At 45.6% G+C, this 27,618-nt stretch overlaps 1 protein-coding gene across 2 annotated transcripts in view; it reads left to right on the top strand.

The window, feature by feature from the left end:
* The first annotated feature begins 5,372 nt into the window (after window positions 1-5,372).
* Ube2f (ubiquitin conjugating enzyme E2 F (putative)) overlaps window positions 5,373-27,618 on the top strand; it is a 52,825-nt gene continuing 30,579 nt past the window's right edge. For both annotated transcript variants that reach the window (XM_076866218.1, XM_076866217.1), the window contains exons 1-4: window positions 5,373-5,497; window positions 8,439-8,572; window positions 20,992-21,021; window positions 23,692-23,757. In XM_076866218.1, the coding sequence (XP_076722333.1) occupies window positions 8,455-8,572; window positions 20,992-21,021; window positions 23,692-23,757 (214 nt within the window). In that variant the 5' untranslated portion in view covers window positions 5,373-5,497; window positions 8,439-8,454. The remainder of the gene's footprint in view (window positions 5,498-8,438; window positions 8,573-20,991; window positions 21,022-23,691; window positions 23,758-27,618) is intronic.

Genomic DNA, 27,618 nt, shown 5'->3' with positions numbered 1-27,618 from the left:
TGTACAAAGCCTTGTATTCCATCCCAGAACAAAACAAACAAACAAAACCACAAATTCTAACCTGTTTTCCCACTGGGCAGCCTCCCTAGACTGGCTCAGGCCCTTCCAAGGTACTGGCCATTCCTGGGTCTTAGGTTTCATCTTCCTGCTCCCTGGTCATTGGCTGATCCTTCATGTGGAACAGATTTCCCCCATCCTTCAATGCTACCCTGACCCAGATGTGTACAATAGAGAGGCCTGAACTGATGGCAGTGTGCAACTGGAGCGGTGTGAACAGATGCACACGCTGGAGAGACCCAAAGGTTTGTAACTCTGTGTCCAGATCATGCTTGTTTGCCATTAGGTTATTTGAATAGTTTACATTTCTTTCTTTTTCTCCTAGGTGAAAGGGTTTCTTAATATCTCCTAATTGGAGGATGAAATATACCTACTGATTTTTAAAAAATCAAATCAATGTATTCATCTCTCATCCCTTTTTCAGTTTTCACTGCCCCTTGGAATACTCTTCTAGATAGCTAATCACATCATCTCTTTATACACTCATCCTGCCTCACCTTTCTAATCATTGTCTTCTACTTGAACTTCCTGAGTACCAGGTGCCATCAGTGAGACAATATGTTTGAATCCTTCTTCCTCCTGCTGCTGCTCAGTGCTGCACGCCTGCGTGGCTTTTCCATCTTTTCTTCTTGATACTCACCCCATGCTCTGGAGGGCCATCCCCTGGTCTCTGAAATGCAGATGGTGTGTGTGCCCACAAATTGCCACGTGCCAGACTTATTTCCTTTAGAAAATGTCTCTTCACAATTTCGATGAATGGACTTAATATACTATAAGTCCAGCCCACATGAAAACAGTTCCATTGCTACACGGATTTGATCCAAACTGGGCATTTATTTTCAAAATGATTTCATCTGTGTTCTTGGAATTTAGGTTGCCTGTTCTTAAACTTTGTGCAGAGAATCCCTAACTTGCTTCCCCATAACTCACTCCTTTAACTAAGGGCTGAATGGAGAACTTCCTGGACCAGACCTGTGCTTCAAGTTAAGGATCAGTGATTTGCATAAGAAGCCTTTGTATTGTTATCAAGGTAACAAAAGCCAAAGTTGGGGGGCGGGGGGAGGAGGAAAAGTCACTGCCAATCTTCCTGCCCTGACACAGAAATCAGATTCACTTTGTCTACTGACATCTAGGCTCTGCCCATGTAGTTGTCTCTTCCTGTGGCAGTCACCACACGACTGCACGTGCACAGTTTGAATGCTGCTTGTTGGACGTAATAAGTATTCACGGTTCCATGTAATCTGGGGATGATCTTGCCGATCAGCTGCACTTTCCCGTAGTAAGCGGATGGCAACATAGCTGACCATCCCTTGCACTGCGCATGAGGGGCTTCCAGGTTTTCACTATTGTACATAATACAATGGACATCTTTGTGCCAGGGCTTTTTCTGCTTTTGGATTACTTCCTCAGGCAAGGGTGGAGTAACTATGTCAAAAGATCAGAAGGGGTTTTATTTATTTATTTATTTTTACTTTAATTAACCTCCTAAGGTGTTGTGCTGGGTCACCTAGCTGCCAACACAGCAAGCAGAAGCCCAGGTCCACTCTGAATGGTGGCTCCTCCTCTTTATAGAGGACCTGCACCACTGCCATCACCTGAGCCCTGCTGGACACCAGCTGTGAAAGTTTGGGAGGTAGTCACAGAGGGTTGGTTCTTCACCCCAGTCTCCAGCAAGAGCTGTGGCTACAGGTGGAGGGGCTCTACCCGAGGTGAAACTGCCTTAAGGGACTCTGGAAGAATGTCAGGGCTGTAGCCTGAAGTGCTTTCCTGTGGACACCATCTTGGACCTGTACAAATGCCCAGAACGCAGGATGATTGCTCCTATCTGGCGCCCGTCTTGTTTATCAAGTGTTTCCATCAACTCTGACAGACACACATTTTCAGCCATGGTTCCTGTAAGAGAAGAAGTGTTTTTTGACTTTTCACACTCAGCACCAGCTGAAGTGGACAACTTCAGATGGAACAATGCAAACTATAGGAACTACACAAAATCTAAAACAAAGCGGGCCTTCTCTGCAGGAGTGGCTTCAGCATCCCAATTCCCTGTGAAATGTGCCACAGTGTGCCTGGGCCAGTGGCCTGGCCTCTCCCTCCAGCCAGCCTCACAGATTCCAGGTGCTCCTGCAGCCATCACAAGCATGATCTGTGAGAAGGTGCATTTGCTTCTCATGGCTGCTGCAGCACTCAGTGACTTTAGACAGCCCCTGCGGCTGTGCTCAGAGGCTGGCCTGGCTGAAAACAAGGGGCTGTTTCAGCCCATTTTGTGTTACTATAACAGAATACCACAGACTGGGAAATTTACAAAGAGCAGAAACTTAGGCTGCAGCTCTGTGGTAGAGTGCCTGCCTGGACATACAAACAAGGGCCCCGGCACTGAAAAAACAAAACAAAACAACAACAACAACAAAACAAAACAACAACAAAAAAACAAACAAACAAGAAAGCCTGGGACTGCCCAGCGTCTGGAACTGTAAGAAATGAGAAATTTATTATATACGTTTCTTCAAATAGATTTCTCACAGTTCTGAAGGCTGATAAGCCCAAGGTCAAGGTGCCAGCACTGGTGAGAGCCTTCTTGGTGTCCCCTTAGGGCAGAAGAGCAGAAGAGAACCTCCCCTGCAGGCGTTCTGCAGCAGCACTAATCCACACTGCAGCGGAGGGAGCCCCCACTCCCAATGCCTTCCAATAGGCCTCACTCCCAACTCTGTTGCACTAGGTTTTACTGTCAAGTGAGTTTGGGAGGGGACACATCCAAGCCATAGCAGAGACATCTCCCCTTTTGTGCCCCAGCAGGCGGTTCCTGGGGTTGAACTTGGGAGCTGCCATACAAGGTCTAAGGGATGGGGAGGACATATGGTGGCAGTCTCCACCTCCCCTCCTCCAGCAACAGCACTCCTTGGGAGGCTCAGAGTTGAATCCCTGACCCCATGCACAGAGCAGGCACATGACCAAAGCCAGCCCTTCCCAGAGAATGTGAAATAGAGCGGGCAGTGGCAGCTGTAGTATAAAGATGTGTCTGATACTAGGCCGACCTCCACCAAGGCATCTAGGAGGGCAAGGCCAGCCCACAGAGGCCAAGACTGAGGAGAGAGGCCTACAGGCAATAGTGCCTGGCCAGGTGCCCAGAACTGACCTTCTCAGGCTCTGGGGACACATTCAGTCTTCGGAATCTTCTGTGTTACAGCTAAGGCAGGTTGAAGATAAACAGGTGGTTATTTGCACATCTGGCATCAGCACTGCCTCTGGGTCAGTGTGCTAGGGAGCACAAGGCGGTCACACTGCCTGATCTCACAACTAGCTCTGCCGCCTTGGGCAGACCATTCAACTTGTTCCTCAATCACCTTGTTTCTAAAATGGAAATAAGAAAACTGTTTCATGGGGTTGTTGTGAGAAATGAAGAAGCTAAGAACTAGTGGGCCCTAACCAAGTCTTAGGTTAGCGCATGGTGTACCTCAGAAGATGACAGGAAATGGCGTCATTCATCTGAGGTGGTCAGATTCAGGCTCTTGTGGGCCAGTGAACAGTGCGGCTGGTTCTCTTGCGGTGCCCCAGGTGGGAAAGCGGTGCCCAAGCCACTCCAGTTGCACCTTCACCACAGCCTTGCCTTTAGCCCTTATCTTCTCTTGTCAGGACTCCACACTCGTTCTTGCAATATCTACCCAGCACATGTGTTCTGGGCACAGGCTATGTGCTCAGGGTGTGTGTGGGAAGCCATTCTCCCATGTGATTGGGCACCTCCCTGATTGGGTGGGTGTGAGGCGTTTTGTCCAAACTGTGTGGGAGCTAATCCCCACCCTCTCCAGGTGCCAGAGCCTGTCCGTGTGGGGGTGTGACTGACCACTGACCCTGAGGCCAATCACTGACCCTGACCTTGGAATGCCGCCCCCCTCGACCTTCACTGGATGGAATTTTCCCCTGAATTTCTTGTTCCCCAATAAAAGACCACTCCCTGGCGTGCTCTCTCTTTCCTTTCAGTCCTGAGTAAACCTCACTGCTCCACCAGGTGGCTTGAGGCAGGAGCCAGAGGGGAGAGCCTTCTGGGACCTGGTCATAGAGAAAGGTAATTGAGTCTGGGTGTTTATTTTGATCTCACTAGTAAACTTCTAGGCCACGAACCTCTTTAATGAAACCAGCGTGCTGGCTGCCTGGTGGAGGTGTGCTCTAGGCAATGACAACACTTGTTCAGCACCAAGAAGCCAGAGTGCAGGGCTCCAGCAAAGACACCCAGGACATAGGTACCCTCCCAAGATGCGGGACCTGGACCTGGAGGCCTCTCTGGGAAAGTGGTGCCTAAGCTTAGGAAAACTTGGGAGTTGGCTGGGCAAAGGGAGAAATGTTCCCAAACAGAAGAAAGAATGTGAGTTATTATTGAGGATTCTCTTGGCTCCTCTCCCACCAGTTCACAGATCCAAAAGCCTCTTTTAGAAAGAAAATTTAGGGTCTGGGGATATAGCTCAGTGGTATAGCACGTGATTTGTGTGGGGGAGGCCCCCAGTTAGAACAAAACAAAACAAGCCTGCCAGTCACCTTTTAAAATCATTCAGTGGAGCTCTTGGAAACAAGTCTCACTCTTTGGCTCTTTCTTCCTGTCTTCGTGGTTAACCTCATCTTTTGATGGCCCACTACTCCAGAAGCTTGCCTGACCCCACCCAGAGCTGCCCACCGTCAATCACACAAGCACATTAAAGGACAAGAGAAGAATTTGCACCCCATAATCTAGAAGTGGGACAACTTGAAAGAGATCTTTAAAGCATATGTATTAAACGGATCAGAGAAAGGCTAAAAAAGACAGGAACGGGCCACCCACCCTTCCGCCGGCCCACGGGGTGGTCATTTGCACGTCTGACCGCCCACGTCATAGCCCCGGCACGGCAGGCTGCTGGGGCTAGCCCGGTCCTTTGCATTGGTCACTGTGCTGGACACACCGGGCACTCCACTCATGGTAGCGGTCAGTTGAGGCTTGGCGCTTGATCAGTTCCAAACCCACAAGCCCGGCACATTGCCGAATGAATGGAAATAAGGAACCCGGCTCCACACGCGCGCTGGAGCTCTCAGGCGACAGAACTACCTCGGAGGCCCCGCCCTGGACTTCACTGACCAATCAGCGAGGACCTCGAATCCATGCCCGCCTCCCGCCGCGCCCCTCGACCAATCAGAGAGGCCAGAGCGTCCGCCTCGCCTAGTCCCGCCTCGGGCGGCACACGCCGCTGTTCGCAAGTCAGGTTGCAAATAAAGTTCTTCGCGGCTTTGAATTTTTTTTTTTTTTTTTTTTTAAAGCGCTCGCTGCAGCCGAGGGCGAGAGCGGCCGAGTCCCCGCCCCGCTACTTCCGGTCCCGCCGCCGGGAGCCGGTGCGGCTGTGAGGGGCCGCGTCTCGCCGCCGCCGCCCGGCCGGGCATGGTGTTGGGCGCCGGCCCGCCTCGCCTGTCTCGGGGTGCCCAGGTGAGGGGCGGCCGAGGCTCGGCGGCCCCGGTTTGGGGCCCTCGGGCTCCTCACGCCGGGCCGGACCAGGCCAGGCCGGGCGGCCTGCGAGCGGGGTCTGGCCGGAGGCTCACGCCCAGCACCCGGGGGCCGCGCCGGGCAGCAAGGTCACCGCCGGCGGAGCGGGCCGGGGGCTGCTGGGCCCCAGGCCGAGCCGAAGTGGCCGCCTCGCTCGCCGCGGCGGCAGAGCGCGGCCAGGCCGGCTTCCCGCCGCGGCGGAGCCACCGTGCCGCGCCGGTCGCCGGCCCGCTCCGGCCGGGGCGTGGCCTGGGGCGTGGCCTCCCGCGGGCTCAGTTTCCCCTTCTGTCGCCGAGCGGCTGGGCGCGCCAGGCTCGGGTCTGCCCCTGCCGGAGTGGGCCGTGGTGCGGCCGCCGCGGGGGACCCTTCTTGGGGAAGACCCGGACTCCGTAGGAATCGCGCTCCTTCGGGAAGGGAAGGCTGGGTGGGAAGGGAAGGAGCGCGTTCCGGGCCCGGCCATCAGGTGGAACAGAAGCTTCCAGAAACGAGCAGGGTGTTGGTGCGGGACGGTGGGAGGGAGATGAAGGCGGCAGAGTGCTGCGGGGCTGGGGGTCTCTCCGGGGACATACCTGCCATTCAGGTAGTGGGAGAGGGGCGGGTGTACCTGCTGGAAATGAGACCGCCTGGGCTCCAGGGGTGGTTGGCCAGCCAGACTGGGCCAGCCGGGAGCTTCCTGGGATCTGGCATTCTGGGGAATAGTGGGGCCTGGACTTATTTGTGTCCTGATCCGGGCTCCTTTGGCTGGGGAAGTTGAACGTCCCCTAGTGACCAGCTTGCATTTCTTATGCTTGGATTGGGGCTTCTCTATGGTGGAAAAATTGTAAATGAAGTTACCCTTACATTGAGCTGACTGGTCCTTGGTTGGCCTGCACAGGTGACATGGCCCGATTTCATCACAGCACACTGGAATGCTGAATAAGCAGCATTTGATGATTAGACCAGTAAATAATACAATCTTCTTCTATGGACACACTAAAAACAGGTCCCACCCAGAGGAGGAACTTAACTGGGCCAATTACTACTTGTGGAACCTAGAGACTGAGCATGCCATTCAGAATAGCTGATCTGTTCCCAAAATGCTGTTAGTCAGAGTGTCGTTTTCCAGAAAGGGGAAGTTTAATTTTAAACCAGATTGTGGAGAGTTTAGGCATTGAGGAGGTTCTGAAGCAACTGTAGATTTTCAGCTAACTTCTTGACAGTAATTGTTTTTGTTTGAATCTCTGTATAGATTTAATTTTATAGCAGTGGAAATATTTCCTAATTAGGCCTTTGGTTTATCCTTGAAGTGGCATGTGATAACGACACAGATGGAAGAGAAATAGATGGTCACTATAGTCATATTTCTTTGGATGTTAGGAAAGTAAATTTTGTATTACTTTATGTAAGGCAAAACTCCAGTGTTTTTTCTTTAAAACTTGCACTCAGGTTCCCAATGTGTTTGTTAGTGTTGTTATAGATAGACATGATACCCTTATTTATTAATTTTTGATGATGCTGAGAATTGAATCCAGTGCTTCACACATGCTAAGTAAATACCACTGAGCTGCAACCTCAGCCCTCCCAATGTATTTTTTTTTTTTTTTTTTAAGAGTTTCTCTTAGGGCTGGGGTTGTGGCTCAGAGGTAGAGCGCTTGCCTAGCATGTGTAAGGCACTGGATTCAATCCTCAGCACCATGTAAAAATAAAACAAAGGTACTGTGTCCACTCACAACTAAAAAATAAATGTTTTTTTAAAAAAAGAATGGAAACAATACCTTTATTTTGTCTACTTATTTTTTTAAATCCATTGCCTCACGCAGGCTAAGTGCTCTACCACTGAGCAACAACCCCAGTCCCCTCCCAATGCATTTTATTAGTAAATTTGAAGATAGTAAGCCAGGGTTCTGTCAGTGGAGTTGCATGGGGGGCCTCCAGCCTCTGCCACAGAGAAGGCTTCAGTGTGGGTGAGCAAATGGAAAAGCATGAGGGTAACTTCATAAGCACAGCCTTAGGCAGCAGCGGTACAGAAGAGGGTCTTGGTGGACACCCTTCTCCACAAGAATGATGACTCTTGCCAGGCCTTTCTAAGCTCTGCTTGGTACAGGTCCTCAGGGAGCTGGGATGGAGGGCTTATGTCTGCTGCTTGCTTTTCCATGGGGCTCTTCAGTATAACACCGGAGGACTGACCACTGACCTCTTCACACACTGCTTTTATTTTTAACTTCTTACCCTATTTTCACTACTGAAGTGAGCCAGAGGTTGAAAAGCTGGTGGTCCCTATGTGGGGCATCTGATGCCTCTGACTGACCACTGTGTGATGGACATGTGTCTTGGCCCATCATCAGGGAAGACTGATGTGCTCAAGTCTGGGCAGTGAAGAGAATCTGATTTAGGGCATTAATTATAATTTAGTGTTGGTGTTGTTGCCACAAGTGTAAATAAAGTACAGCACAAATCAATGCAAAGATCCTTTGAAGGCTGCATTCATACCTTTGTTAAAGGAAGAAGGAAAGGAACACCTCGCTGCTCCCTCTGTTCCTGAAGGGTGAGCCCCTGAGCCACACCTAGGACCCTATTACAGGGAAGAACAGACTTCCCAGTGAACAGTGGACCTGTTTGGATTCCAGTGTCAGGCACATGCTGGTAGAGAAGCTGTAGAGGCCCCCCCCTAGACTCTATGCTTGATACAACCCCAGGGCCTGACATCTGGAGGGTAAGCACTGAGTATTAAATGTCTTACTCTCCCTTTTAAAATATTTTAATTCACACTTTAAAAGTTAGGATGGTATGGAACTTTCCTAGGTTCATTATGAAGGAATCTAGTCTTGTCTTATGTCTTGTGCCTTCAGGATCTGATTGCTGTCTAGAGGCATGGTCTTGACTCTGCTCTCCCCTGGTCTTTCAGGGTAAAGGTGGCAGTAATGCTAACATTGGCAAGCAAGCTGAAGCGGGATGACGGTCTCAAAGGGTCCCGGACGTCAGCCACCACGTCTGACTCCACTCGGAGGGTCTCTGTGAGAGACAAGTTGCTTGTCAAAGGTAAGCAGCATCCTGGAAGCTGATTCTACATGCTGTCGCCAAATGAAGCTTGCTGGAGACATTTCTGAAATAACAAAGCAGCGTGCTGCTGAATTGAAACACTTATTCAAAAAGATTTTAGGGAAATACTTATACCTTGCAGATGATAATGGGATTGCTTGTGGCAAGGAGAGGATCTCAGAGGCTATGGTGCCTTATGCACTGGCAGTGTTTTTTGGGGGCTTGCCAGTGTGCTAGCAGAAGGAATAAGGTGCTAGGAGTCAGTAGGCCTAAGTCCCGTTGTGTGTGCTGCCATTGTCTTCCCTTCTTCTTTAGGGCATAGACTAAAGCAAATCCTTTGCAAAGTGATTTCTTTCCACAGTTAACACATAGTGTCCTGGAACCTTAAGACACTTCTGCTAGCCATGTCAGTGAAGGGAGACTTTATCTCTGGATATGTAGTGTGTGAGAATGTATGTGTGTAAGGGTATGGCCCTCATATTTGCATTTGTAAGTTTTTTGCAATATTTAGGTACAGAGGCTCTTATCACAGTTATGGGGCCTACAAAAGATGAAGAAGCAGCAGTTGTTGCCTTTTAGGAACTTATCATTTGCAGCACTTTTTATTTTATCGCAAATTACGTTTCTTGCATGTATAGTAGCTGGATAGCAAAGAAGGGTTGAGTAGTGTTGGCACTGGCTGTTTGCATGTCACAGTGAATGGACAGCAGGGATATCCAACACTGGTGTGTCCTGAAGGCATCTGGCAGCAGGAGAACCAATGTGTGTCAAGTCACTATGCCCACTTCTAAGCTGAGGAAGGAATAGGACAGGAATACAGCAGATTTGTGGAGACTTTAACAAGGACCTCTTCCTTGTAGCTTCCCCTGCGCTTGAATTGTGTGTGCATGCAAGCGCATACACGTACTTGTGTGTACAGGGGTTGAATCCAGGGCCTTTGCCATGCTAAACAGTGCTCTGCCACTGAGCTGTATCCTGGACTACTGCCGCTGAATTTTGACTTAGCTTTGAGTTATGCAGGCTGATGGGTGATGGGTTAAAAGTGGAGTAACAATTACTTTTTACATCTTGTTCTTACCTCCTAAGCCCAGGAGAACCTCAGGTTGTATTCAGAGCCTGTTAGCCTTTGGAGAGCAAGGGTCAGAGGCTGGGGCATGGGCTGGAGCACTACATTGGGTGAGCTGGACAAGATTTGGAGTCCTTTTCTCAGATTCTGGCCTCAAGGGTTCTACCTTCTGAGGAAGCCAAGAGCCAAGCAAACCAGAGGTGAGGGGGTGCTGTTGTGATACTTGGGCTGGAGAGTGTTTTAGAGCAGTGAGGAAGGCCTGGGCATCATCTGAGCAGGAGCAGTAGAAGCTGACAAATAGACTATCCCATCTTTGACTGTCATCATCATGGTTAATAGCAGCTTTGGTATGGAGGGCCAGACCCTGTGTTGGGCACCATCTTAGTGCATTTGTGCTGCACTAATAAAATAATACAGACTGAGTAATTTATAGACAATAGAAATGTATTCTTGTTCTTCTGGAGGCTGGGAAGTCCAAGATCAAGGTACTGTCAGGATTAGTGTCTGGTGTCTGGTGAGGACTGCTGTCTGCTTCCAGATTGGTGCCTGGTTGCTGTAGCCGAGGGAAAAGTGTTGTATTTTTACATGGCAAAGGAAAGGAAGGGACAAAAGAGCCTAAGCTAATTTATAAGGCATGATCCATCTCTGTGGGCAGAGCTCATGATATATTGCTTCCCCAGGGCCTCTCTTTATACTGCCACGGTGGGATTAAGCTTCAGCATGAATTTTGGCCACCTTGAGACTCTATTGCAGCTTTGTTGCAGCAGGATGGACAGACCCACTTCCTGGGGTGTGGCAGGCTCTGGGGGAGCAAACTCAGCAAGCAGAGGCCCAGTGAGCAGAAGTGCAAGTCCACAGGAAAGAGAGTGCTAGGAGGCTCAGAGTTCCTACTTCTATTCTGCTGGACTGACCTGGGAGCTTTCAAATGGTTTGGGGGCCTTCCCAAGCTTAGTGGGAGCCCACTGAGTTTCACAAAGCAGGACAAGGTCTCAGCTCCAGGGCAAATGCCTTTGGATGGTTGACAGGGCCTATCAGATTTTTCAACCTTGTGAGACCCATTCAAGGAGAGGTCCAGGTGGGGTGGGGGAGTCCATGCTGTGGGGCTGGCAAGATAGTTGGAGGGGTGATCATGATGAGAATCCCTTGACTTTTTTAAAAACAGGCTGTTTGAGTTCAGCAAGATTGCTACAGTCAGAACTGTTGTCCTGGGCTTCTGTGAGGATGTAATTCACAGGAATTGACAGGTTATAGAATTTTGTCATTGTGTATTTGGGACTTAAAGTCATAGACTGGGTTCCCAGAAGGGGAGGGAGGGAGTGTGTCATGCAGGGTACTTATTAAGCAGTATCCTTGGAACAGTACCCATGAAGGGAAGGAGGTGAGAGAAACAGAAGGGGCAGAAGGAGGATTGCTTTGCAAGAAGTCCCCAGGACAGCCTCTTCTCTAGAGTGAGCTTGGCCCCTAGAGCTGTCCCAGGCTGGTGAGATTGTCAGGCCTCCTTCCACAGTCATTACATGGAGGCTGGCCTGGGAGGGACTTGGCTTGGGGTGGGAGAGTCTGTGTAGCCACAAAATCCTGGAAATAGCTGAAGGCCATCTGCTCAAAGGCCCCTCTGAGGGGGCAACTGGACAGTGTATCACAGTGGCTCTTCTGTGATGTGACTGGCTACAGGGCTGAGTGGACACCTATGGTGGGGAGGGATCCGAGTGGTTGCACAACCAAAATCCCATTTATTGGAATAGTGACAGAGGCTGGAGTCAGCCCTCCCTGCTCTGTTCCAGGTTGCTGGAAACCTTTGGCCTTGTCTGCACTGGCAAGGGCTCCCTTCTGCCACACTGACTTTCGTTAGTGTCCCTGCTGGTTCTGAGGATGCCCTGCAGGCTGAACCAGTGACACTCTCCTAATAGTGGTTCCTGGAGTTGTTAAATGACTCATGTTTTTGGGTCTGTCTGGCCTGGCTCCTGGTAGCTGGGTCACAGAGGAGGGGCTGTGTTCCCTGTTGGTCTACCTTTGTCAGGACCTGACTGGGGTGCCCTTGCAGGTGGTGTCAGCATTCCTGAGCCAGGGTTAGGCCCTGATTCATCAGGTTTGGAGTTCTGAAGATGCTCCCAACCCCATAAGACACCCCTCAGAGCAAAACCAGCTACTTCCTTGTCTGAAGTTGGCACTTCCTTGTCTGAAGTTGTTAGATAGCTAACAGCTGAATGCCTTTCTTTCTCCCTGTTCTTTCACTTGCTCACCCACCAAACACGTTAGTGCCACACACTGTTAGTGACCCCCAAAAGACCCAAGGGTACTTCAGGCAGGTTTGCAGGAGCCCTCGCCTGTTAATCATGGAGCTTAAACACGGAGACTTGGAATTGAGGTCTTCGGGGTGGGTCTAGACTCAGGGGCTCTTAACAGTCTTTGTCCCTAGCAGCTCCATGGGCTTCCTATGATTCTCTTGTGTTCGCTGGTCAGGGTTGTGGAGTGTGGTGCTCTGAGTCCACCATCTGTGCTCCACTGAGAAGAGTAAGGAAGGACTTCTGTGTCACTGTGGACCATCAGTGTATAGGTGGGGCCCTGGCCTGCACCAGGTCTGCATGTGCCTGCATTCCAGTGTGATTCCTGGAAAAGGAAGAAAGAGCATTTATTGTTTCCCAGAGGTACTCTCTTGAGTCAGTCCCTGCCCAGACCTCTTGCAGGTGGGTAGGTTTTGATCTGCCGCATTGTCAGGGCCATCATAGCGTTTGGCAGAGTGTGAAGCTGAGGGTAACATGCTACATTACACATTATTGAAATAAGAGCAGTGGCCCTGCAAGGAGGTATCCTACCAACATGGAGGTAGGGTGGTTGGTCATGAGGTTAATCTTTGTGTACTCCATTGGGGCATTAAATACTGTTGACCTACTTGGGGAAATTTGGAAGCCCCTTCAGGTACTTCCAGTAGTCTGGAAGGGCAGGGAGGTCCTGTGGGAATTTTGGACAGGGGCCCAGGTAATATGCTCATGAACAAACTAGGTGGCATCTGGTCTTGGGCCCCATTCTCAGTGACACCAGGCTCTTCTCAGGGGGCTGTGTCTGCTTTTCAGGGTTATAGCCTTGCTTTCCTAGAGTGTGGTGCTAGGAGGCCCTTGATGGTAGCAGCTAGGGGTCACTCAGGGGTAGCAGTATTCTCTGCAGAGGCTAATGCCCCAGGTATGGGTCATGTGCCTCCCAGATAAGTGCACTGCAGGTGGGTGCAGGGAATGCAAAAGAGGCAGGATTTGAGAATTTTATTGCATAAAGATAGGAAGCCAAGGGATCAAGTTCTAGTTCAAGAACTGAAGGAGGCAGTGCTGCCAATGGAAGTGGTTGGGTGTCCTGGAAAGGAGCTGTTGTGGCTACCTCCAGGGAAGGGCTCAGCTATTCTGCCTGGAGTTGTTTGATGGGGCTTGGTGCTCCCTCTGGTTGTCTGCACCTGCTACTGCCTTTTGTCTTAGAGCAGTAAAAAACTGCCACAGGATTTATATCTTATAGTTCTGGAGGTTGGACATTTAAGATAAGTTCCTAGTGAGAGCTGGTCGATTGAATTCCTGGTGGGGGTGCTCTCCTGGCTCATGAACAGCCACCTCCTCTTGGAATCCTCACGTGGCAGAGAGAACAGGAACTTGGGTCTTCCTTCCTCTTGTGAAAGCACTAATCCCATCCTAGGGCTCCCCCTTCTTGACCTCATTTGAACCTACTTGCCCCAAAATCCCACTTCCAAATACTATCACGTTGAGGATTAGGGATTTAGCATAGAAAAGAGGGGTCACAAATTCAGTCCACAACACCTTTGGAATACCTGCTCAGTCTCCAGCCCTGTGAGGAGAAGGGCTCCTGGCATCTCTGGACACTCATGGCAGGGGCCGTGCCTCCCTATAGGCAGGTGTGTTTCCTTGTCCCACGTTTCCTTAGCCCTCATGTGCTCAGCCCAGTGCCACATACTGGTTTCCTGGGCTGGGTCAGGCTGTGCAGCCCCTGCCTGTGAAGAGTGGGTAGATCCAGGTGGCAGTGGTAAGGAAGCAGCTAAAGCCCTGTGTTGTGAATGGCCCAGGCCAGGACAAGCTGAGAATGTGCAATGTGGGGGCCATTGTGGTAACTGGGTGGATTTTGCAATCATATTTGAGCTTAGTCATGCTTCAGGTGGACTCTGTGGCTTGATCCTTAGAAAGAAAAAGAGTAGTTTTTCAGAAGGAAGTTGTACGTTATGGAATTGTGCAAGGTGCCTCCCAGAAATGCTGAACCACTGAGTGGTATTAGCATCTTGGAACCAGTGAGTCATTAGCAATTTAAAAATATTTTTGTGTTGTTACCTTACAGGTGGGATAATGTCCTTTGTATCCTGAGGTTTTGCAGGGAAGGGCTGCTGCTCTTCCAGGAGGCCTCCAGGCTGGCAAAGTGATGGGCTTGCTTCTTTGACCAGCCTTCTGTATGTTGACTCTGAGGTGATAACTATAGATGACAGTAAATTATCCACTGTCGTCATTTGAAGTGTAGACAAATTTGTCATTTATGACAACTCCCTGAGAGGATCATTGTGCAAGTGTGACTAACTTATTTTATGTTCTCCACTGGGCCAGACCAAAATGCTCAACGTCTTAATTGAAACCTATGTCCCCAGGATTCTGTTTCTTGCCTGTGCTGGCTCTTGAACCAAAAGTCTGCAGGGGCTCTGCAGTGGGGTTCATTAATAGGCTGAGTCGGAGGCTCAACCCTTGTTCACTTTCCTTGAGTGAGTTATACTGAACATGCAATTCATTGTGGAATTTAAATTCTTGACTATCATATGAAGTTATCTTAGAGCAAAACTTTTTTATTAAGTTCATTTATTTATTTATTGTAATTTTTTTTTTAGTTGTAGTTGGACAAACACCTTTATTTCACTTATTTATTTTTGTATGTGGTGCTGAGGATTGAGCCAGGGTCTCGCACGTGCAGGGCGAGCACTCTACTGCTGAGCCACAACCCCAGCCCTTAAGTTCATTTATGTGTGTAACGCTACCTGTACACATTTTTACATGGCAAAATGGTCAGTAGCATTTTCTGTACTTGGTGCTATAGTCTGAATGTTTGTGACCTCCCCAAGTTCTTGTTGAAATCTAATCACCAGTATAATTAGAAGGTGGGGCCCTTGGGAGGCAATTGGTTCATGAAGGTGGGGTTCTCACAGATGGGGTGAGTGACCTGTAAGAGACCCCAGAGAGCTGCCTTGTATCTTCTACCTTATGAGGATACTAAATGAAGACACAGTCTGTGGCCAGAAAGTGGCCTCTCGTCAGATACCACATTTGCTGGTACCTTGAGCATAGACTTCCCAGCCTCCAGAACTGAGAAGATAAATGTCTACTGTTCCTAGACCATCTGTGTAAAACGTTTTGTTATAACAGGCCAAATGGTCTAAGAACCTGGGGAAAATGAAAAGAATTCAGAGGCCAAGGCCTCAGCTGGAACTTTTTACACAACTAATCTGCATTAGGGCAGGGGTATCAGGATTTTTAGAAGCCCCATATCTATTGGCTTGTGATGATAAATACATAAATCCAAAATTTACTAAAAATTAACTGAATCATTTAAAGTGGCTCTTTTTTTTTTTTTTTTAACTATAAAGGAACTTTTGTTTTTGTTTGTTTAAAGTTGCTGTATTTTACAGTGTGTTAATTATTCCTCAGTAAAGCTGTTGAGAAAAATCAAATTGGCAAAACATTCCCCAAGCAAAGGCTGGGAATCCCTATTTGAGGTATGGTGTCCTTTGTTGGGAGTGTCCGTGCTATCATCCCTGGAGGGAAGGGTTCTGGCCACGGTACTGTTCCTCTGTTGAGATGTCTGCTCCGCTCCTTCCTGCTTCTCCTGCTGCACTTTGTCACAGTCTATATTTAGCATTGGTCAGTGTCCTCCTTTCCTGTGCACCTCTTCCCCATCCCTGGCACTAGACTATACACTCTTGTACTTTTGTTACATTGTCCCTCACTAAAAATTCATACCTTCTGGGTATGTTTTTAAATTTCAAAAGGCAAAACTAAATGACAGGAGTTATCATAACTGTAGACAGACTGTCCCTCTGCCTAGGTGGCTTGGGCCACTGCCACAGAGTGAAGTGAGAGAAAGCCAGATAGATTCCTGTGGTCAACATCAGTCTCTCAAAGGAAGGTTCCTTGAGAACAGTTTCTTATTAATTCTTAACAAAAATATAAATAATAATGTAGTATTTGCTTTGAAACATAGTTTAATTGTATGGATAAGCAATTAGAAATGATTAGTGTGGATGATCCATTTGCTGTCTTCCTCAGCCCTCTGCCTGCCTTACTTCTCCCTAGGAAGGGCTAGAATAGCTGGTCAGAAAGACAACTGAAGGTCAAGGTCAGTTGGGTCACTATAAACATCTCAGTAGTGAATCTTTCTTAGTTTACCATCATGCTGTTTTAAGTGAATACTTTGAATGTTCCATAACTGCCAAGAGGGCGGACTTAGACAGAATTGGTTGCCTTCCCAGCCCCAGCCAGAGGGTGGTCAGTTGGTAGGTTTCTTTGCCCCACAACCTGCCTTGCTAAGAGCTTTGCTCTTTTTCTCAGACAAGAAGGTCTCCCTGGCAAAGCATTGGCTGTGACAACCGTGGGGGGAGTGTGGGACTCTCCCTCACCCTAGCTCCTCCTCTGCCCTCTCTATTTTTCTGGGTGCCTCACCCAGGTTCCTGGGCCCTGGAGCAGGTGCATGAATGGTCACTTGCCACCATCCACAGGCTCTGTTGTTCGTGCACAGCTGCTGCCACAGGCCCAGGCCTCCCACACCCAGAGCCTCAGTGTGCCTCTTGCTTTCCACTCGCCTCAGCGACCCTTCCCCACTTGCCTTCTTGGAGGAATAGTCTTGCTGCACTGCACTTTTGGTTTTTTTTTTAATAGTTTTTTTAGTTGTTGATGGACTTTTATTTATAAGTGGTGCTGAAAAATGAACCCAGCACCTCATATGTGCCAGGCAAGTGTTCTACTGCTGAGCCCCAGCCCCAGCTCTTTGCCCTGCATTTTGACCATATATTTATTTCTTCCTGTCTTGCCCTCCATTTTCCATCTCCCTTGTATTCCAGCTCTTTGCGATGTCTCCAGTGGCCTTTCCTGGGGCCACATGTCCTCTTTCCCTGAAGCATTGCATTCTTGAGTCTTCTGCCTTTTGGCCTGTTTCTCACCTATGACTTTTCCTGCTCTCTGTCTGCTTTCTGCTGAAGTTCTCCCCCTACCCCTCTTTGTTAACCTTACCCATTCTCTTTATGACACGGCTTCTTGCCCTGGCTCTGATTGTGCTGGAGACTTTTCAAGTTTCTCATTCTGGGCTTCCCTGTTGTGTCAAGCCCTGGTACCATCTCTGACCTGTCACTCCACCTTCTGTTGCCATACCTGTAGTTCAGTGTGTTCTCTGGCCCCTGGCCTGCCATCTTGGCGGTATCTGCTGCCCAGCACACAAGACATCTGGCCTCAGCTTTTCTCTTGTATAATGGTTGAGAAATCTTCTTGGGCTGCCTTCATGATCTTGGCCCTCTTCTACCTTGTTTCCCGTCACTCTGCTGCTGTATGTGGACCTTTGCTCTGGCTGCAGGTCTATCGGCTTTTGTACGTTGCTGATTTGTATGCTGGGAATATCCATTTTTCCTACCTCTGTAGGATTAAAGTCTACTTATTCTTCGAATCCCAGCTCAAAAACCTCCATCAGTACCCCCTACACACACACTAGAAGGAATCTCCCTGGCCAAGGACCATTTTACCTTTTGCTTGAGGCATAGATTACTTTTTGGCCCATTTATTGCAGGGTATGCAATGAGCTACCAGACTAGTTTTTTTGATTTGTAATTAATTCATTTATTAAGTTAAAAAGCATGATTCCTTGATGTGTGTGTGCGTGTGCATGTGTGTATATATATACACACGCACACGCACACACACACACACACACACACACACCCATAATTGAAATGATGACTAGTCAAGCAAATTAACATATCCATCTCCTCACATGGTCACATTAGATCTCACATTATTCATTCTAACTGCAACTTTGTACCTGTTGATGAATATCTCCCCATTTCCCACTGCCCTTTCCTTGCTCCCAGTCCTGGTCACCACTGTTCTACTTTGTTTCTCTGTACTCTTCGGCTATTTTAGATTCCACGTATTAGTGTTATCTGTAGTATATTTCTATGTCAGACTTATTTCACTTGGCATAATGTCCTTTAAGTTTATCCATATTGTCTCCAATGACAGGTTCTTCTTTATTAAGGCTGAATAATGTTCCTGTGTGTGTGTGTGTGTGTGTGTGTGTGTGTATAAATGTGTGATATATGTGTATGGTATGTATGTATGTGTATCATAATTTATTCATCAGTTCAGGCAGCTTCTGTATCTTGGCTGTTGTGTACAGTGCTGCAGTGAATGTGGGGGTGCACAGATCTCCATGAGGTATGACCTCATTTCTTTTGGATATACATTGAGAAGAGGATTGCTGGGTGATGTGGTAATTCCATTTTTAATTTTGGGGGAATCTCCATGCTATTTTTCACAGTGACTGTACTAATTTAGAGTCCCACTAATGGCCTGCAAGGATTTCCTTTTTGTGGGGACAGGTGCATGGAATACTGCAACACATGGCCTCCTCCAGGTACTTGGCCCCACACGTTTTCTTCACACCCTCACCAATACTTGTTATGTCTTGTCTTCTTGGTAGTAGCCATTCTACATAGGGTTGAAATGATTTCTCACTGTGGTTTTGATTTGCATTTTTCGGTGTTTAGTGATATCGAGCATCTTTTTTTATGTATGTGTTTGCTGTTTTTTTGTCTTCTTTGCTAAAATGTCTGTTCAAGTCCTTTGCCCCCACCTATTTTTTTAAGTACAGAGGATTGAACCCAGAGCATTCTTCCACTGAGCTATATCCTCAGTCCTTTCTGTGTTTTTTGTTTTGAGACATGGACTTGATAAATTGCTGAGGCTAGCCTAAAATTTATAATCCTCTTGCTTCAGCCTTCTGAGTAGCTGGGATCATAGGGATGCACCACCACAACTGACTCCTTTGCCCGTCTTTGACTCAGGTTTTTTTTTTCACTGTTATGTTGTATGGATTCCTTAGATATTTTCAATACTTATTTCTAATTTCTTATCAGATACATGATCTGCAAATGTTTTTCCCTAGTCGTAGGTTGCCTTTTTTGCCATTCAGAAGCTTTTTGCTTTAATGTAATCCTGCCTGTTTTTTTTTTTTTCTTTTTTTTCCTTTTCTTTCTTCTTTTGCTTTTGGTGCTTGAGCTTTTGATGTAACTTACAAAAACTCATTGCTAAGGCCAAGTCAAGGAACTTACGCCCTTATATATTTTCCCTTGGAGTTTCATGTTTTCAGGTCTTCTGTTGAAGGCTTTATTCCATTTTGAGTTGGGTTTTGTGCAATTGTAGGTTATGAAGGTCCCCTTTCATTTTAATGCCTGTGGATATCCGGTCTTCCTAGTAACATTTGTTGGCCTTCATCTCCCTATAGTCTTGATCTCCTTGCAAATTAATTGTGTGCTTAGGTTTATTTTTCACACTCTTTATTTTTCCTATTGGTCTATATGTTTTTATGCCATATCATACTATTTGATTACTATACTTTTTAAAATTTGAAATTCGAATATAATGCCTTCAACTTATGTTCTTCTTTCTTAGGATAGCTTTGGCTGTTTGGATCTTTTTATGGTTCCAGACAAATTTTGGAATTGTTTTCCATTTCTGTGAGGAATGCCATTGAATTTTTTTTTAATACCTTTATTTTATTTATTTATTTTTATGTGGTGCTAAGGATTGAACCCAGTGACTTACCCATACTAGGCAAGGTTTCTACCACTGAGCCACAACCCCAGCCCTGCCAGTGAAATTTTGATAGGGATTGCATCAAATCTATAGATTGCTTTGATTAGTATGGACATTTTAACTATATTAATTTTTCCAATATATGAGCACAGGGTATCATTCCATTTCTTTGTAGCTTCTTCAGTTTCTCTCATTCATATTGTATAGTTTTCATTATACAGATGTTTCAACTTCTTGGTTAAATTCACTATAAATATGCCATTGAATTTTTTTTAATTCCTTTATTTTAGTATTTTTTATGTTATCTTTTTTTTTAAGAGAGAGTGAGAGAGGGAGAGAGAGAGAGAATTTTAATATTTATTTTTTAGTTATCGGCGGACACAACATCTTTGTTTGTATGTGATGCTGAGGATCGAACCCAGGCCGCATGCATGCCAGGCAAGCACGCTACCGCTTGAGCCACATCCCCAGCCCCTTTATGTTATCTTAAATGGGATTGTTTTCTTGATTTCTTTTTCAGATGGTTCATTTTTAGTGCATGGAAACAAATGGTTTTTGTGTATTGATTTTGTATCTTGCAATACCAAATCCATTTATTATTTCTAACAAATTTTTTTGAGAAGTCTTTAGGACCTTAAGTGCTATAAAGAATCATGTGTGCCAGGCGTGGTGGCACACGCCTGTAATCCCACTGGCTTGGGAGGCTGAGGAAGGAGGATCTCAAGTTCAAAGCCAACCTCTGCAAAAGCATGGCGCTAAGCAACTCAGTGAGACCCTGTCTCTAAATAAAATACAAAATAGGGCTGGGGATGTGACTCTGTGGTTGAGTGCCCCTGAGTTCAATCCCCGATACCTAAAAAAAAAGAAAAGAAAGAATCATGTCATGTGTGAACTTGGATAATTTTACTTCCTTTCTGAGTTGGATGTTTCTTCTTTCTTTTTCTTGTGTAATTGCCCTTGCTGGTGATTCCACAGTACTGTGCTGAGCGTGGGCACGTTGCCTTGTACAGGTTTGTCCTCTAAGCTTTTTCATAGCAGGCTGGTAGGAGGTAAGCAGTTTTGTTCTGCAGAAGAGTACTGAGCTTACGCACCTGGTGATGTACGGATAGAAGAGGAACTGTGGTGTTGAAGGCCTCAGGAGAGGATTGAGACCAAGAACCGTAGCTACAAGGAGGCAGGTCTAAAAAAAGATGTAAACACATTCTATGTGTCAATCAGATTTTAAGAGGAGTACTTCTGTGACTCAGTGGAACAGTTTTCAAAAACACTGCAGTCACCATGTAATTTCTCTTTATTTAAGATGATTTGCATACATTTTAAAGTGAATTTTCAAGGCTCGTTGTCCAAATTTGTTGGCATTCTGAAAGTCACCTTGTATATCTGAAAAGTAAATAGCTTGAGATAAAACTTTAGACCCAGTTTCAGTGTTTTCAGTATTTTTTTTTCTTTTATATTCTGGAAGAAATTGATAATTTAGAACTGGTGCATTTTGAAGACAAACATTAACCATAATCTCTTTGTTTCTACAGAGGTTGCAGACCTTGAAGCTAATTTACCTTGTAAGTATAGCATCACCAGTCAAAATTAAGTATTCTAAAATAATTGCATGAAGAAAGCTTGTTTTTGTTTAATGACCCTGCATAGCAAAAAAAAAAAAAGCTGTTTTTCATGTATCTCAGAAATGAATTTTAATTTTGTACAAGAATTTCTTGAGGACCTACTAAGAGTACAGAGGTGTGTAGTCTTTGTGAACATCTCACATGCAGACTGCTTTCTTAGTGTACCAGAGCTGTACCAGAGTTAGGTTTTGGATCTCTTCCACATGTATTTTGTCCCATGTCCAGTCTACTTTGTGAAAATTTAATCAATAACTGACAGTCCTATCTTTGTTAGTGACAATACCACTACTTTAGTCCAGAAGGTACTTGTCTGTGACCTGCCTTGGTGTTTGAGGTAGGGCTTCTGTACTGCTATAGTCCACGAGTATCTTCACCTTGATCAGTCTTTCCTGCCCCAGACACACAGGCCTGCCTTGGAGTGCCCACTCACCATGCCCTGCATGTGTAATATGTGTCAGGTTTTCCTTTTTTTTTTCTATCAATTCCTTCCCAAGACTTTATTTATTTATTTATTTATTTATTTATGGTACCAGATATTGAACCCAGTGGTGCTTAACCACTGAGCTACATACCCAAGCCTTTTTATCTTTTATTTTGAGATAGGGTTTCTTTAAGTCCTTAGGGCCTCACTAAGTTGCTGAGGTTCTACAGGAACTTGCAATCCTCTTGCCTTAGCCTTTTGAGCTGCTGGGATTATAGGCATGCCGCACCGCACCTGGCCTCCCAAACCTTTTATATTTCCATAATAACATCAAAGTTTGAAAACTTGGACCATTTTACTATTTTTTTGAATTACAGCTTTTTGTCACACTTGTTTTAAAAACAGTTTAAGTAAGAATGTCTATTGAAATATTTTGTAAGTTGGTCTCCTGTTTTGGCTGAGTGCTGCAGAGAACTTGGGGTATTGATGTGAAAACCCACTGACATGGCTAGGAAAGGGCTCATTTTCCCTGCCACCTGAAGTTGGAGGGCTGCAGTCCTTGAGTGGTTAGCTTATGAGGGTAAGTACATAAACTGTTTAAAAGTTATTTTTAAAGTATAGATAGATGAGAAGAGTGGTTATGACATAAAATGATTTTTACTTTGGGTCTCAGTCACAATGTTGCAAGTCTCTAGATTGCTTGCCCTCCAAGTGTTCGACTCAGAACTGAAGGCTTTGTCTTGGGATACTACTAAAATGTTAACTTTATACCTACTGAAGTATTTATAGATGAAATGATGTGCTTTAAAATGCTCCAGGAGAACCAGTAAATAACTGTGTGGGTGTAGGACAGATGAAGCACAACTGGAAAAAAAATTTTGAAGCTTAGTGATGGGTCCATTTTACTCTCCTTTGCCTTCACGAGTGTAGGTCACTTTCCTAATAAACAGGGAGGCTACAGTCCTTCCACTTCCACTCCCGACATTCTTGCCACTGGCCCTGACTTGAACATATACACATCATCTTTTCATTCAAGACTGCAAAAAAGTTCCCCTTACAAATGATTTATTTTATTCTTTTTTTTTTTTTTTTTAAATACTGGGGATTGAACCTTGCTAAAATTGCTTAGGACCTTACTGAGTTGCTGAGGCTGGCCTTTGACTTGACATCCTCCTGCCTAACCCTCCCAAGCTGCTGAGAGTATAGGCATGTGCCACTGTGCCCAGCAGTTTGTTTTCGTGTTTCTTGAACATGAATCTTACATAGATTGCTGGTTTGTACCAGAGTGTAGTTTCAAAACTTCACATCCCCTTTTTAAATTAGGATTTTAACTAAATAACTGAAAAAAGCATTCCAATGTCTGAGATAGCTGGTAAAAGACAGCATGCTACCCTTACCTGCACCGGCAGGCAGTGGCTCTGTTCCCAGGGGAAGTTCCTTGTCCTGATCCAGGACACTTCTGGCTTGGGACCACTGAGCACAGAAAGTTCCCTCCAGGTTGGCAGAGCATCATTTCACCAACAAAACAAGCTGAGCCACCAGTTAGTTTGTGAAGATGTTCTTTTTAAAATGTCATGGTAAACTCCAGTTGGAGCCAGTTCTCAGGAAGCATACTTATTTTCAACTTCTCTTCACCACAATGGCCTGTATGTCTATGTGCTAGGGGAGCAGATTAGAAATTTGACCTGATAGTTTTCCTAGATTTTTCGTGTTTACCAGCCTTTACTCACTACATACATCACTCTCCCCAGGGGTGTTTTCTTCTTCCTCCTCCTCCCCTCCTCCTTTTCCTTTTTTCCGCCTCCTTGTGTTGGGGTTTAACCGAGGGCCTTGAGCATGCCAGCAAGACTCTACCCCCCAAGCCACACCCCAGCCCTTGTTTTTTCAAAGTAAAATAGTGTAATTCTTGAAAGTAACAGTCAGATTGCTATGTTTAGTGATCATTTAAAGGTTGAAGGAAAATATCAATTTGGAATTAACTCATAAAAAACTGTAAGGAGAAAAAGAATGGTAAAAGGCCCTGGTTTGCAGCTGGAGCCTGTTGGCATAATTATGGAACACAGCAGGGTGGGTCTTGCATCTTGGGTTATCAGCAGCACTGTGGACTTGCTGCGTGCGTGCTCAGGTCGCCTTTGGCGTGCAGACTGCTGCTTATGCCAGACTTTCCTGATGTGCTGTTTCTTTTGCAGGTACTTGTAAAGTGCATTTTCCTGATCCAAACAAGCTTCATTGCTTTCAGCTAACTGTAATCCCAGGTAATAAATATTCTTACATACTTCAGTAATAAAATGATTTTCAAACATTGAGTTTTTAAAAGTTTAAAGGTTATAATCTTTAACTTTCTCCTTTAGCTTTTTCAAAGTTAAGACATTAGCTGCTATTCCATATGAAGGCAAGACATGTGCTTTGTAGTCAAAGCATAGTACGTGAACTTGAGGCATTTGATTTACACTCCATTAACCATGTATAAACTTAACAACTAAAATGAACGTTGACTGAGTCTTTTGTATGCTGGAGTGTGGGCTGTGAAATGATGTGTGGGTTTTAGTTATGAGCCTCTCTTTGGAGCAGCACAGCCTTTGTTATGTTGTAGCCTCATCTGCAGAGCAGGCATCAAATGGGCTGCATCCCATAGGACAGCAGTAGGGTTAGGAGACCATGTGTACAGCACATGGCCCAGGTCCTGGTGCACAGAAATACTGCTTGCCAGCTGTCCTCATTAGAACCGGGTAAGTGTGTGCTCTCCAGGTTGCCCCTGCATGGCACCACCCCTCTCCGTGTCAGACCAGGCAGGAGAGGAGGACGGGGGGCTCTTCCAGCTGCCGTGCAGCTCCAGGAGACTCAGAGCCCGCTGTGCTGGGGCTGGAGCAGGTGGCAGTCAGCTTATGCTGCTATGGGGAGGCAGGAGGAAGGAGAAGGGGAATTCACCACAAAGAGTCCTAGAATTCTGAAGTCTTAAGTTCTTAGAATTTCTCTAAGAAAAGTAACATGTAGATGTTTGTAAAACTCCTACCAGAGTAGGAATTTCACCAGCTGGGTCCCCTTTCACTTTTGCTGCCTAAGGATTAAGCTGAAGCTGAAGTATTAAGAAGTATCCAAAGGAAGCCAGGTGTTCCTCAAGTGAATATTGTCAGTAAATATTCACTGTAAAGTCAGAAGTGTTGGACAGAATTACCCCAAGGATTGTGGTAAAGAGGGAAAGGAATATTTATCGTCTTGAAGTGTTGCTGATAGAACATGGCAGTTAGTGGGGGCTGAAGAGGTCTGACCTTTTGGAATAGGGTTGGTTGAGGTTAGATACCCAGGGCTATTTTGGGGGCAGGCAGTCCACAGATTTTTCTGGCATCATTTGGCAAATGTAAAGTTCAGATTGTTATTTAGAGCTGAAGTGGGTAGAGAATGCAAAAAAACAAACAAGAAGGGAGTTTGTCTTGGAAACATAGGGTGTTATTTTATTTAGGGGATGGAAAGGGAGTGAGGAACTAGGAATAATGAGTCACAGCTACAAAAGCGGAAGAGAATACAGAATTTAAGTGGGTGATAATGAGCCTGGCCCTGACTTTGTGTAGGTGTGTTATTTGCTGTGGAAGATGTTTTATAATAACAAGAGAAATCCCAATTTCAGAATGTGCTTAATAGTGTTTAAATTGCATTTTCTCTATGTAGAGGCTGTGCAGAGGGTTCTGGGACGTGCTTGTGAACTTGGTCTGGTACCCCATCATGCATGTAGGAGGAGAGTCCCAGGCCCATTCTTAGAAGCGGCCTCTTAGTGAGGCAAGCCTCTGGGTGAGGAGCTGGTGAAGACTGCCCATCCCTTGCTGCCTTCCTCCGATATCACGGGCTCTGCCACGTTCAACTCGGTGCTGAGCACACAGGTGGTTTCTCGGTGACTCAGGGTCACCCTTAAGAGCCCCTCGCACTGTGTCTTAAGTAGTGTGTGGTGTTTCTCAGAAGTTCTTAGAGTGGTCAAGATTGTTTCCTTTCACCAAGAACCTAGACCTGGGTGTTCATGGTGAAAGCTCCTCCCTGGCCTTTCCAGGTCATCCCGAGCAGCTATCGGGGGTTTCTTTTGCTTTTATGGTTGATTTTTCCAGGCTTCTGTCACATAATAGGGTTTCTGTGAAGTTTAACCTTCAGATAAATGTTCCTCTCCAGCTTTTTAACTTAAAGTTTTTACTGAATCACATGAATGTTGTGACTATTGAAATTGTGTATATGGTAGCATCTTTGTTGTTCATATAATTACTCTTGAAAATGGAAAATAATTGTTATATTTTGGTATTCAGTATCTTATCAGATTAAAAAAATAACTTATTTTGGTGCCTATAAATACTTACTACTTCAGCATTTATATTTGTAGTAAGTACACACTGGGGACATTGTCATTGCATTGAACTGTCCGACACTGTGTAGCACCTGATCTTGTAGGGCCATTGAATCAGAGAGCTGTGGGGCTCTTGCCTTTGGTTATTAGAGGTCTGTCAACTTTTAAAACTTCTCTAGTATCTAGTTTTTCTTAAAAAAACTTCTTAAAACAAACAAACAACAACAACAAAAATACTTATGGATATGTCTAAGCAGTGAAGCTTTAACTTCATGCCTAAGTAAAATTTCATGCCAGTTGTAAAACTGGTTCATTTGCAGCCATGAACCTACAGCTGGATCTGAAAACTCAAGAATGCGTGTGAGATGGGCGTTCAGTGGTCTCTGCAGATTTGCATCTACATTTCCAGCTCAAAACTCTGTCTGGCTCCTGGCCACTTGGTACCATTTTCATGGATTTGTTTTGGGAATGATTCTTCAAGCGTAGGAATAAATACACTCTTCAGAGAAAAAAATGGAAACAGAATTTGGTGATGGAGAAAAGAAAGGGACTGTTGCGGGGTTCTCCATCAGCTTACAAAACAAAAGAAAGTACTGGTCAGTCAAACAGGACCATGGGGATGGGCCCAGGCTTCCCATGGAGCCTTCTGGGATGTTAGTGGGACAGCTTGAAAAACTGGATCAGCTCAGTGGCCCAGCTGAAGGAAACACAGACTTAAAAATAACAGTGATTTTTTTTTAAAAATTTTTTTACTTTTAAAATCAGTTTTACTATAGTATAAAATTGCAAACAGTAAAATGTGCTAATTTGAACTGTCCAGCTTAAGGAAGTTTGAAAGTGTATATACCAGTGCCACCATGACCCCAGTAAAGGTGAAAAACATTCCCAAGACTCCCAGTTTCCTTGTGTCTCTCTGTAACCAGTTGCTGCCCCTCATACCACCCAACATTTCTTTCTGGTTTTTCTTACCATAGTTTTGTTTGTTTGAATGAGTGGGCATTCTCATGCAAGCCTTTTTGGTTGTATTTTTCCTTTTTCTTCAGTTCCGCCTAAGAGTGGAATTTCTGAGTCATAGAAAGATGTATATTCAACTTTTGAAGAAACTTTCCACTGTGGTTGTACTGTACACTGACCAGCCACGTGTGAGAAGTTTCAGTTGTTCTGCACACCTCTCAGCATGTGTGTGTGATATGGCTTACCTTGGTTTCACACGTGTTTCCTAGTGCCAGATCATGTTGAATGTCCTTTCATCTACTGACTGGGCCGTTTGTCTGTCTTATGAAGTACCTAAGTCTTTTGCCATTTTCGATCTTATTTTGTGACAGTTCTCTCTGTGACCTGAGCATGTGTCCTCTGTCAGACGTGAGCTGGGAAAGTTCTCTCCTGTTCTGTAACTTATGCCCATTTTTCAGTGCTCTTTTGTTGAGAAAATTTTAACTTTAATGATGGGCAGTTTTTCAGAAAAATTTAATGGTTTGTGTTCTTTGTGTGCTGTCCAAGAAATATTTGCTTGTCCCAAGGTTGGAAATACATTCTCCTGTGTTTTTCTCCGGGAAGCTTTGTGGAAAAGAAGTTGATTTCTCTTCAGAATCATCCCCTGCAAAATGGTTATCTTTATACTCTTATTACGTGAGTTCGTGATTCTACTGCTAGATATTTACCTAGGAGAAATAAAACACACAGAAATGCGTGTACAAAATTCTGTAGCACTTTATGCATAATGATCCCAAAGTGGAAGCAACACAACAGTTTTTTCCTTGTGAATAGGTGAGTAAATTAATATACGTTCCTA

The sequence above is a fragment of the Callospermophilus lateralis genome, chromosome 9 (assembly GCF_048772815.1).
Source record: "Callospermophilus lateralis isolate mCalLat2 chromosome 9, mCalLat2.hap1, whole genome shotgun sequence".
Classification (NCBI taxonomy): Eukaryota; Metazoa; Chordata; class Mammalia; order Rodentia; family Sciuridae; genus Callospermophilus; species Callospermophilus lateralis.
This window is presented reverse-complemented; position numbering and strand designations above follow the sequence as displayed.